General features: G+C 67.0%; 2 protein-coding genes across 2 annotated transcripts in view; one reads left to right on the top strand and one right to left on the bottom strand.

The window, feature by feature from the left end:
* The window catches only part of TRPV6 (transient receptor potential cation channel, subfamily V, member 6), a 12,844-nt gene extending 7,996 nt beyond the window's left edge, over positions 1–4,848 (top strand). Inside the window, exons 5-15 of the mRNA XM_004694403.2 lie at positions 73–174; positions 274–449; positions 805–951; positions 1,033–1,245; positions 1,544–1,630; positions 1,735–1,811; positions 2,022–2,187; positions 2,614–2,680; positions 3,014–3,282; positions 4,220–4,326; positions 4,546–4,848. Of these exons, the coding sequence (XP_004694460.1) occupies positions 73–174; positions 274–449; positions 805–951; positions 1,033–1,245; positions 1,544–1,630; positions 1,735–1,811; positions 2,022–2,187; positions 2,614–2,680; positions 3,014–3,282; positions 4,220–4,326; positions 4,546–4,825 (1,691 nt within the window). The 3' untranslated portion in view covers positions 4,826–4,848. The remainder of the gene's footprint in view (positions 1–72; positions 175–273; positions 450–804; positions 952–1,032; positions 1,246–1,543; positions 1,631–1,734; positions 1,812–2,021; positions 2,188–2,613; positions 2,681–3,013; positions 3,283–4,219; positions 4,327–4,545) is intronic.
* An 8-nt stretch (positions 4,849–4,856) lies between these two features.
* Positions 4,857–10,926, bottom strand: part of EPHB6 (EPH receptor B6) — a 13,434-nt gene continuing 7,364 nt past the window's right edge. The window contains exons 6-19 of the mRNA XM_004694402.2: positions 10,242–10,926; positions 9,391–9,546; positions 8,849–9,199; positions 8,649–8,773; positions 8,315–8,477; positions 8,076–8,190; positions 7,782–7,834; positions 7,559–7,678; positions 7,171–7,418; positions 6,813–6,986; positions 6,489–6,638; positions 5,990–6,183; positions 5,712–5,867; positions 4,857–5,608 (exon numbers count right to left, since the gene is read on the bottom strand). The exon at positions 10,242–10,926 is cut by the window's right edge and continues 9 nt beyond it. Of these exons, the coding sequence (XP_004694459.1) occupies positions 5,500–5,608; positions 5,712–5,867; positions 5,990–6,183; positions 6,489–6,638; positions 6,813–6,986; positions 7,171–7,418; positions 7,559–7,678; positions 7,782–7,834; positions 8,076–8,190; positions 8,315–8,477; positions 8,649–8,773; positions 8,849–9,199; positions 9,391–9,546; positions 10,242–10,926 (2,799 nt within the window). The 3' untranslated portion in view covers positions 4,857–5,499. The remainder of the gene's footprint in view (positions 5,609–5,711; positions 5,868–5,989; positions 6,184–6,488; positions 6,639–6,812; positions 6,987–7,170; positions 7,419–7,558; positions 7,679–7,781; positions 7,835–8,075; positions 8,191–8,314; positions 8,478–8,648; positions 8,774–8,848; positions 9,200–9,390; positions 9,547–10,241) is intronic.

Below are 10,926 nucleotides of genomic sequence, written 5' to 3'. Positions count from 1 at the left end.
GCGTGGGCAGGAGGCCAGCCCCGGGGGTCCGGCCTCGGTCCCGGCTCTCAGGCCAGCGCCCCCCTGCGCCCCCAGGGGAGCACCCCTTGTCCTTCGCTGCCTGCGTGGGCAACGAGGAGATCGTGCGGCTGCTCATCGAGCACGGAGCTGACATCCGGGCCCAGGACGCCCTGGGTAGGAGCTGCGGGGAGGGCGCTGGGCGGCAGGCTGGGCAGGCAGCCCCGTGTGGCTTTCAGGGCCTCCGCCCGTGGTCACTCCCCCCCGCCCCCCCAGGGAACACGGTGCTGCACCTCCTCATCCTCCAGCCCAACAAGACCTTCGCCTGCCAGATGTACAGCCTGCTGCTGTCCTACGACGGGCGCGGTGACCACCTGCAGTCCCTGGAGCTGGTGCCCAACCACCAGGGCCTCACGCCCTTCAAGCTGGCCGGCGTGGAGGGCAACACCGTGGTGCGTCGCCCCGCCCCCCGCCCCCCGCCCCTCCGGCCCGACCACCGCATCCTACGCTCTCGGGCTGTGGGAAATAACCGCGCGCAGCCGCCCAGAGCTTAGGGCCCTCCCAGACGCACGGCCCCTCTCAGGCCTGGCTAGGTGCCTTCTCCCTGGGGTGTTGAGGCTGTGGCGTCCGGGTCCCACCCTGGGCGCTTGTGGTACCCGCGTGCACCTGCCCTATCAGCCTCCAGGGCAGCCCCCACCGCTCACCTCCTCTTCCCAAGCCGCCGAGGGACTTCCAGGGAGGGAGGGCCCCGGGGGCCTCGGGAGCCCCAGGGTCACGGCCTGCACCCCTGACTGGCCCCGCCCCCAGATGTTCCAGCACCTGATGCAGCGGCGGAAGCACGTGCAGTGGACATACGGGCCACTGACCTCCACGCTCTACGACCTCACGGAGATCGACTCCTCCGGGGACGAGCAATCCCTGCTGGAACTTATCGTCACCACCAAGAAGCGGGAGGTAGGGGGGTCTTGGGGCTGAGGGCCGCCGGGGCGGGACGCCAGGGCTGGGGGCCCCCTGCGCCATTCCCTCCCTGCGCAGGCGCGGCAGATCCTGGACCAGACGCCGGTGAGGGAGCTGGTGAGCCTCAAGTGGCGGCGGTACGGGCGGCCGTACTTCTGCGTGCTGGGCGTCATCTACCTGCTGTACATCGTCTGCTTCACCATGTGCTGCGTCTACCGCCCGCTGAAGCCCAGGAGCGGCAACCGGACCAGCCCCCGGGACAACACCCTCCTGCAGCAGAAGCTCCTGCAGGTGACCTGGGGCCACAGAGCTCAGGGCGGCGGCAGCTCTCTGCCCCTTCTCAGATCCTGTCTTGCACCCCGCATGCGCCCCTCCCCCCAGCCCCTTGCCAGGTTTAAAATGCATAGGCACAACCCCCCCCCCCAACATGCATGCTCCCCCCAGCACACACATGGCCTGGAAGCAGTGTGAGTAGCGGAACCCTCAGCAGCAATCTGATGGGAGGGTGGGTGGGAGCCTCAGAAAGGGGAATGACACCCCCCTTCACCCCCAGCCTGGGCCCTGAGTGCACTGATCACATCCCCCTCAGGAGGCCTACACGACCCCCAAGGACGACATTCGGCTGGCCGGGGAGCTGGTGACAGTCATTGGGGCTGTGGTCATCCTGCTCGTCGAGGTGAGGCATGGGACATGGACGGGACCCCCGGGGGCGGGCTGCTGCCGGGCAGCCAGCCAGGCTCCGCTCTGCAAGCGCTGGGTGTGTCCCTGGCCTCCCTCCAGATTCCAGACATCTTCCGGGTGGGGGTCACGCGCTTCTTCGGGCAGACCATCCTTGGAGGGCCGTTCCACGTCCTCATGTGAGTCTCTTCCTCCTACTCCCAGCCCCTCCTCGCTCGGGCCCCAGTCTCCCTGCCTGGGCCCGTGAGCTCTGGTGACCCCCAACCCCGGGGCCCCAGGCAGCATCGGCCCTGTGCATGGAGCTTGCGAAGGCTCCATCGGAGCGTCGAGTCAAACTTGCTGTGGCCCTGGGCAGCCCCAGGCCCCTCACCAAGGCTCTGCTCCCCCAGCATCACCTACGCCTTCATGGTGCTGGCCACGCTGGTGATGCGGCTCACCAATGCCAACGGGGAGGTGGTGCCCATGTCCTTCGCCCTGGTGCTGGGCTGGTGCAACGTCATGTACTTCGCCCGCGGGTTCCAGATGCTGGGCCCCTTCACCATCATGATCCAGAAGGTCCGTGCCGCCCTGTAAGCCTCCCGGAGACAGCGCCCGGGGGCTGCCCGCACTGCTGTGGGGGGCAGGGCGGGCGAGTCAGGCTTCCCAGCCTCACTGGTCTCCTCCTGGGCCTCTTTTTCCTTCATCTCCATCTCCCTCCTCCTCCTCTTCCTTCACTATCTGTCTTCTTCCTTTGCATCCGCTTCGCCTCTCTGCCTCCGCCACTTCCTGTCCTTCCCCCCTCTCCTCCTCCTCTATCTTTTACCTATGGGGAAACCACTCTGTGCTGCACTGAACAGGCTGCGTGGCCTGCAGGCCAGTTGCCACGCCTGTCCTTGGGTGGGCTGCAGGCAGCTTGGTGGGAGCCTTAGTGGCTCCGGGGGCAGGGGGCAGTCCCACAGGGGACAGTGTGGAGACGTCCTCCCTCCCCTTGCCTCTCACTAGATGATTTTTGGAGACCTGATGAGATTCTGCTGGCTGATGGCCGTGGTCATCCTGGGCTTTGCCTCTGGTAAGGTGTCTGTCCAGGAGGGGACGTGGGAGGGGGAGCTAGAGGGAAGATGAGAGCAGAGAGTAGCTCTGGATAAACTTGGGGAGGGGGACAGAGGCCAGAGGACCGTCTGAGGATGGCACGTGGCTCAGAGTGAGGGAAAGCCGGGAGTGTTGAGACAAGGGCCCCTGGGTCCAGGGCGATGAGCCCTCTGCAGACAAGGGAGTGTAGGAAGCCAGCGAATGGGTGATGGCGGGCGGGTGGGCAATACTGGAGATGCGGGAGATGGGCAACAAGGAGCCTCGGTGGAGGATGCGGTTGCCATGGTAACTCTCACCCCCTGGGGCGGAGCAGCCTTCTATATCATCTTCCAGACGGAGGACCCCAACGAGCTGGGCCATTTCTACGATTACCCCATGGCCCTGTTCAGCACCTTCGAGCTGTTCCTCACCATCATCGACGGGCCCGCCAACTACGACGTGGACTTGCCCTTCATGTACAGCATCACCTACGCGGCCTTCGCCATCATCGCCACGCTGCTCATGCTCAACCTCCTCATCGCCATGATGGGCGACACCCACTGGCGGGTGGCCCACGAGCGGGATGAGCTCTGGAGGGCCCAGGTGAGCCCCCTGGTGGAGGGGAGGGTTAGTGCACATCATCGCCTTCCTGTCAAACTGGGGGGGGAGACAGGCGATTTTGACCCCAGTGTGTAAGGACGGTCACTGCCCAGTCAACAGCAGAAGGCTGTAGAGCACAGACGCTGTGGGTCAGCAACCCGGCTGAGCCCCACTGCGGTAGCTGGGCAGAATTCCTCGGTCTTTTCTAGAATAGTCAACAAAGAATAGATGAAGGAGAAGTGAATGGTGGTGGACAGCGCGTTGGGTAAATTCCGTTACCGGAGTGAAAACTGAAGTAGCGTGTCGCCTTGGCGATATTTAAGCCTGCAAAGTTGGACCCGGAAAAATTGGGGCTGTGCAGAATAAGGCCGCAAGGATGCGCCTAGAATCAGGCGCTGGCTTCTCTCGGTCACCGCAGAGGAGACAAAAGATCAGTGAATCCAAGCGTCATTTTCAAATACACTTAGAAAGCCATTTATCACCACAAAAATAATTTCATCAAAATAAAAGTGGAAATCCGCCGATAAGGTGGCACTGACCAGAGCTATGACTGCAAGACACCCCCACGGGCGGGGCCGGCCGCAGGGTCCCCTGGCGGTGCTCTGGGGTGGGCGTGGACGCCTCGGACGCCACGGCCTTCACGGCTGCCAGGCCAAGTAGCCTGGATCTCGGGGCCCTCGCTGGCTCCGCCAGGCCTCTCGACCTCCTGCGCCAGCCGGGGGCTTTGCATCCAGAGACGGTGGGTCCTCGTGAGAAGTGGGGTTCCAGTGCCGTCGACCCTCCCCCGTGGAAGTGGGGCAGTGCAGGGGGGTCATGGCCTCTGGGAGACCCTGGACCCCGCGGTTCTGTCCTCCCCCTGCCCAGCTCCCTCTCCGCACTCCGCCCTCCCCAGTCTGCGCCCAGCCCGCAGCCTCCCTGACTCCCTCTAACCCCCACGTAGGTCGTGGCCACCACAGTGATGCTGGAGCGCAAGCTGCCTCGCTGCCTGTGGCCCCGCTCTGGGATCTGTGGGCGAGAATACGGGCTGGGGGACCGCTGGTTCCTGCGGTGAGTGCCCGTGGGCTGGGGTCCGGCTGACCAGAGAGCCTGCTGCTCCCTCGGCCTGTTTACTGAAGCTGCCAGAGGCTGGGGGCGGGGGGGGGGGGGCTGGAAGCAGCTTGCTCCCCCAGGCCTCGGCTGCAGGCAGGGGGCAGGGCCCACAGCGGACTGGGGTGCAGCGAGGAGCCAGGCCTCGGCCTGCTGTCCCTCAAGTCTCGGGCCCCGCAGGGTGGAGGACAGACAGGATCTCAACCGGCAGCGAATCCGGCGCTATGCACAGGCCTTCCACAACCCCGGCTCGGACGACTTGGACAAAGACTCGGAAAAGCAGGTGCCGGGCCGCCTCTTCGGCCCTCACCTGTCCCTTCCCACCCCCTCCGTGTCCCGAAGCACCTCCCGCAGCAGCATCAACTGGGAGAGGCTTCGTCAGGGCACCCTGCGGAGGGAGCTGCGGGGCTTGATGAACCGGGCCCTGGAGGACGGGGACGGCTGGGAGTACCAGATCTGAGGGCGACCACACCACCCCGGACGCCCGCTCCCCGGCCCCGCGGACGGACGGACGGACGGACGGACCGGGAGGAACTCTGAGGAATGCAGTTGGGCGTCCTCCACTGGGCCCGAGGCCTGGGCCTGGCCCCGGGCACGCGGCCTGGAGGCCTGACCGAAGGTCCCTGCACTGTCAGAGCAAAGCACTTTACCGAAGGGCTGGCCTCCTCGGACACCCAGCCCTGCCCCCCGGGTCACAGTGGCAGGGACAGCCCCGCCCCAGGGTGCTCAGACAGTTCGGGAGAGGCTCTGGGAGGTGTGTGAGTGGGGGGAGGTACTGCTTTGGAGGGTGGTCGAAGCCAGGCTGACGTGTGTCACCTGCTGCCTTCTAATAAAGTCGTTACCTGCTCTGCCCTGGGCCTTCTGCTCCTTCCGGCAGCCCTATCCTCTGCTCATGCACCCGAAGGCCCCCCCTCCGCCCCGCTCCTAGCGAGCTGCCCCAGACTCAGGCCTCGCCACACCTCGACTTGCAAACTCCCTTCTTTCCCTTTAATGTGGGGGAGGGCGTGGAGGGCAGAGGGCTGGGGCCGAGCGTCTGGAGGGTGGTGGGCCAGCGTGGAGGCTGGCTGGCGTCTCCCGAGTCCCTTTGTCCAGGCCAGGCGCGGGCACGGGCAGTTCAGGGCTCCAGCCGGGGCCTCAGACCTCCACTGAGCCTGGCGGCCTCAGGTGCTGCTGGAGGAGCTGGACGTTGTGAAGCAGCTTCTTCTGGTGGCCGGCGAGGGTGACGCCCAGCGCCGGCAGGTCTCTGGTGGGGAAGGAGTGCGTCACCTCGGGCCAGCTTCTCCCAGGGGACAGGCCTGGCCCCTGGCTAGGGCTCGGGAAGCCCCTGCCCGCCCCTCCCTGCTTACTCCAGGCTGAGCTGGGCCACATCACCGAAGGTGTGAAGGCCAAACTTGGAGAAGTTTTCCTGGTAGCACTCCAGCCCGATGGCTGAAAGCCAGGCCTGGGGCGAGTCCAGAGACGGGAAGTCCAGAGCCACCGGGTTCAGCAGGGCCTGGGAGGGTCTGCGGGGAGAGGGGGCAGGCAGATCAAAATCCCCTCTTCACCTTGGCCCCCCTCCTGGGTTTCCATTTGGGTTTGTGTCTCCCTTCCTAGCTTTCCCAGGCTCCGGCCCCAAGCTCCAGACCTGTCCCCGGGGCCCCCGCCAGCCTGCAGAGTGTCCGGCTTGCGGATCATCTTGTCAAATGCAGCCACCAGCTGGTCAAAGTGGGGTCGCTGGGTACGGTCCTTTTGCCAAGTGTCCAGCATCAGGAGATGTAATCCAGGAGGACAACCTGGAGGTGGCGGCAGCCGGAACTCCTGTTCTATTGCATTTAGTACCTGGGGGTCAGAAGAAGAATACTGGTGGGGGGCAGCTGTTGCAAGTGGAAAGGAGGGTGTTGTCAGGCAAGGGGCGGCCTGGGGTCAGCAGCAGTGAGAGGGGGCAGTGGGGAAGGACTTCGGAAAACAAGAGTCCCGTGATCTCAGACTGTGGGTGGAGAATTAAGAGTGCTAGGTGAGAATCAGAATTAGCAGGTGTCTGTCTGTGAGGCTGTAGGCTAGAGCTGGGTCCGCGGGCGGGGTCGGGGTTGAGAGATGACAGGGGGCTGGGATGAGTCAGCACCACCATCTCGGCAAGGGCTCACCTCCTGGTCACTCATGTCCCAGTAGGGCCGCTCTCCATAACTCATCACCTCCCACATCACGATTCCAAAGCTCCAGACGTCGCTGGAGCTGGTGTGTTTTCCATGCGTGATGACTTCCGGGGCCGCCCAGCGAAGCATACACCCCGGGCCCTGGAGGAGGCTGCTCTCAGTTTCCCCAGTCCTGTTACCGCCACCCCTGGACCCAGCCTCCCAGCTCCGCTCACTTCCCACCCAAGAGTCCATCTGCCTACGGCCAGGTGAGCTCCCTCCCTCGGACACGAGTCTGTTTCACCTGAGCCCCACCCCACCCCGGCCGTGTCTCACCTGAGGACTGTGGCCCAGACCGGCCACTTTGCACACCAGGTGGCTGTTCACCAGCACGCTGTGGGCAGAGAGCGCGCGGTGGACGAAGGCGAAGCTGGACAGGTACTGCATGGCGGCGGCCACGCCCCGCTGCATGGCCACCAGCTGCAGGCTGCTGAACTGGCCCTCCCGCTGCTGAGGGGAGGGGGCCAGAGGTCAGCCGCCAGCAGCATGAGAGGGCCAGTGTCCAGGGGTCTGGACACTGGCGAAAGGTCTGGGAAGGAAGGCTGAAGACCACGGAGGGGGGTGCCAAGGGGCGAAAGGACAGCTCAGTGCGTGCATCCACCCCCCCCCAAGCCCACGCCCAGCCCCCACTGACCCTGAGGAAGCTGTCCAGGGGGCCCAGGTCCATGAGCTCTGTGAGCACCATGAGGGGCCGGCTCTTGGTGACCACGCCCTCAAGTCGAAGGACGTTGGGGTGCTGGAACTGGCCCAGCACCGCCGCCTGACCTAGAAAGGCCATCTGCAGGCTCTCTGCACCCCCGGCCCACAGGGCCTGGATGGCCACTGCCTGCTCCCGCCGGCCCCGGGGCTGCAGCCGGCCGCGGCGCACTTCTCCGAAAGAGCCTGCGACAACAGAAGTCAGCCGAGTGACTCCCGGGGCCTCGAGAACCGTGCCGGGCGGCCCGGGGAGGCCCGCCCGCCCCGCCTCTCCCCGCCAGGCCTCCCCGCCTTGCACACGCCCCCACACCCCCACGCAGCAGTACCTGCCCCAATAACCTCCTCTATCTTGATATACGCGGGGTCCACCTCCCTGGAGAACTCGCGAATGGCCTGGCAGGGGTCCTCGTAGGTGGAGGGGTCGATGTAGTACTTCACCCCCAACCCTGGGGTTTGAGGGCCGCTGGTTAGCGGCAAGCCCGGCAGCAGCCCTCCGCCCGGGGGACGGCCTTGCCGGCCCGCCCTGCCCACCTCCGGCCGCGGCCCCACCTGGGCTGCTATACTGCTGCAGCTGCTCCGTGTAGCCCGTGCCGCGGCGCTTCCTGCGGGACAAGCCGGGCAGTGACCCCGCGGCCGCTCCGGCCCTGCCCAGGCCCGTGCAGGCCGCCGTGGGCCAGGGCTCTGTGGAAGGACCGGGCCTCCTGCCCGCCTCCGCGTGGCCGGGGGAGGGGCTGGGGGCGGGGGAGAAGGGCGTCCGTGGGGGCTTCTGCAGTGGGTCCTGGGGTCCCCAGGACTTGGGGGTGGCCTGCAGAGGGAGGGGGACCGAGGCGTGGGGGCGTTCACCTCTGGAAGACCACGGCCAGCACGGTGATGGCCACCAGCAGCAGGAAGGCCAAGGCCCCCAGGATGGACCCGATCACCAGGGAGAGCCTCTCCGGGAGCTGGGTGGGCTGCTCGCCTGAGGGACAGTGGGGGGTCACACGGGCCCCCGGGCCCCCCGGCTCCCCAGGCCGGCCCTCTCGCACACACCTGCAGGCCGGGCCGGCGCGGCCGACCCCCCCCACCCCGCCGCGGGCCCTCACCTTGAGGCAGCGTCTGGAAGTAGACCTTGCCCCCATAGGGGCCGTGGCCGGCCGCCGTCCGCGCCCGCACCTGGAAGCCGTAGATGTGGCCGGGGCTCAGCTGCGTCACTGTGGCCATGTTGGTCTCGCTGGTCAGGGTGAAGGAGTGGGACTCGTCTTCCGCCTGCGGGTGAAGCCGCTCAGCCCGGCGCCCGCCCGGCCCCCCCACCCCAGCGGGCCGGCTGCCACAGACGCAGACAGGCCCACCCTGGGTGCGAGGGCCCCTCGCCGGGCCCAACTGGGGGGCAAGTGTGCGCCCAGCCTGTCCCCTGCCCGCCCCCCCCCACACACACACCTGGTCGTAGTAGCGGAGCTGATAGTCCAGAATGTTCCCGTTGGTCTGCTCGGGCTGTGGCCAGGACACAGTAATGCTGCTGGAGGCTCTGCTCACCTGGTGCACCACAGGGACTGCAGAGGGAACTGGGGGAGGGGTGAGTGGGGTGCTGGGGGGCGGGAGGGGTTCCAAGCGAGAGGGACAATGAGGGCGAGGCTCACCTTCGTGGCTGGTGCTGACATTGATGGCTGCAGCCTGGGGAGGGCTGGGGCTGAGCTCTGACACCCCGTTGACAGCCTGCACCTCCAAGATGTAGGGCACATGTGCCCGGAGCCCCCCGACCAGCACGCGGCTCTCTGTCAGGCCCCGCTGGCGGGGGTCGAAGTGCACCTCGTCCCTGCAGCGGCGACAAGCGCCCCCGCCCCCGGGGTCCTGGCGGGCCCCACATTCCTTGCACACCACGTTGAAGAGCAGGTCGCCTCGGCCCCCCAACTCCTGGGGCAGACGCCAGTGCAACATGAGTGCGGAGCCTTGGACCTCGAACCAAAGCTCCCGGGGAGCTGACGGTGGACCTGGGGGGGGGTGCGAGGGGTGCGGGGGGCGACACAGGGGGTCATGGAGGCAGGGAGAAGGAGGTGCAGGGCAGGGGGGAGGAAACCAAGTCACTGCAGGTGCAAAGCAGACCCGAGTCACCCCCAGCGCCCCCTTCTCTGGCCCCACTCCCAGTCCGATTTTTGCACCCCAGGGGCAGGAGGGCGCTCACCGGTGCAGGGGGCCTCCGGGGGGTCTGAGCTGGCCCGGTAGAAGCCTTCCAGGCAGGAGCAAAGGGGGGCTGCAGGGTCAGGGGCGTGGCTGCGAGCAGGGCAGGGGGCACAGGGCACATTCCCGGCCTTGGCCTTGTAGGACCCCCCAGGACAGGCTGAGGAGCAGAGGGGTGCAGGTGTCAGGTCAGCACACCCCCTCCCCCGAGCCCCACACACCTGCACACAGGTGTCCTCCCAGGGCCTCGCCTCCTTTCCCAGGGACCTTTCCCGCCCCCCCCACCACCGCCTTCCTCATTGGGGTGCCTCCTTGGGGTGTGGCTGGGCCGGGGAGGCTCTGCTTGTCCCAGAGGGAGGGAGCGGGGTGTGGCGGGGGCTAGGCAGCAGCTGGAAGAGTCTGGCTGACCGCTTAACCTGCCTCTGCAGGGGCCTCCTGCAGCTGCCACTCAGGGGAGACTCTCCGGGGCGGCACCTCCCACCCCCACCCAGCGCCCACTCCTGCAGCCTGACCCCTGACCCTGATGCCCACCCACGTGGAGGGCAAACGAGACAAGTGACCCCGACAAGCCAGGGGTTTCACTCCGTCCAGCTGCATCACGTCCCAGGGCTGCAGCCCCAGAGTCCTCAGCCATCCCTGTGGAAGGCTCCGGAAGATTCTAGAAACTTCAGACGCGTGGGTGTTTGTGTTTCAAGACATAAAACGGGGGAAACGGGAGTCCTTTCCTAAAGGAACGCATTACTCCTGACCCTCTGGGCACAAAATGAAGTTTGGGGGATCCGAAGCGGAGCCTGTGGGGGTGGGGGGGCGGTGAGCGAGGGGAGGCCCGGACAGATGGGGGGGCTGGGGTCTCACCTTGGCAGGCCTGGTCTCCGCGCGCCGGCTGGTGCCCTGGCTGGCAGTGGCAGCCCCCGACAGCCACCATCCACTTGCCCTCCCCGTTACAGTGCAGCCTGGGGGGGCTGCCCCCAGCCTGGGTGCCCCCTCCGTTCTCCTCAGGCTCGGCATGAGTCACACAGGTCCCCGTGGCCGCCACCAGGGACGCGCCCCCAGCACCGCTGGCCTGCGTCTCCGGAAAGGCGGCAAAGGCCCGGAGCACGGAGGGGCAGACATAGGAGTAGACCTTGATGGCCACCAGAGCCAGGCAGGCCCCGGTGTCCTGGAAGGCCACGTAGAAGCCCCGCTGGGTGAGGGGGCCGAAGCTGCGCTCCTTGACATTCAGCTGCAGCCCGGCCCGCTGCCCAGCGCCGGGGGGGCCCACGGCCCAGGCCGAGGAGGCGGGGAAGCTCTCATCCGCCGCGATGGTGTCCACCTTGGTCCAGCGCTTGAGGTGCCAGGCCGAGACGCTGGCGAGGCCGTCGGGCTCCTCAGCCTGGCGGTAGTAGAGGGTGAAGGTCTCCCGGCAGGTGCCGCCGGCCACGCCCAGGCTGGAGCAGGCCCGCACGGAGAAGTGGAGGCGGATGTGAGCCCTCTGCGCCCCGCCCCGCTTCACAAAGTGCGTCTGCAGCCAGTTGTCCTGCCCGGTGCCGGGAGGGGCCCC

The sequence above is a fragment of the Condylura cristata genome, unplaced genomic scaffold (genome assembly GCF_000260355.1).
Source record: "Condylura cristata isolate star-nosed mole 26May11 unplaced genomic scaffold, ConCri1.0 scaffold00042, whole genome shotgun sequence".
NCBI lineage: Eukaryota > Metazoa > Chordata > Mammalia > Eulipotyphla > Talpidae > Condylura > Condylura cristata.
This window is presented reverse-complemented; position numbering and strand designations above follow the sequence as displayed.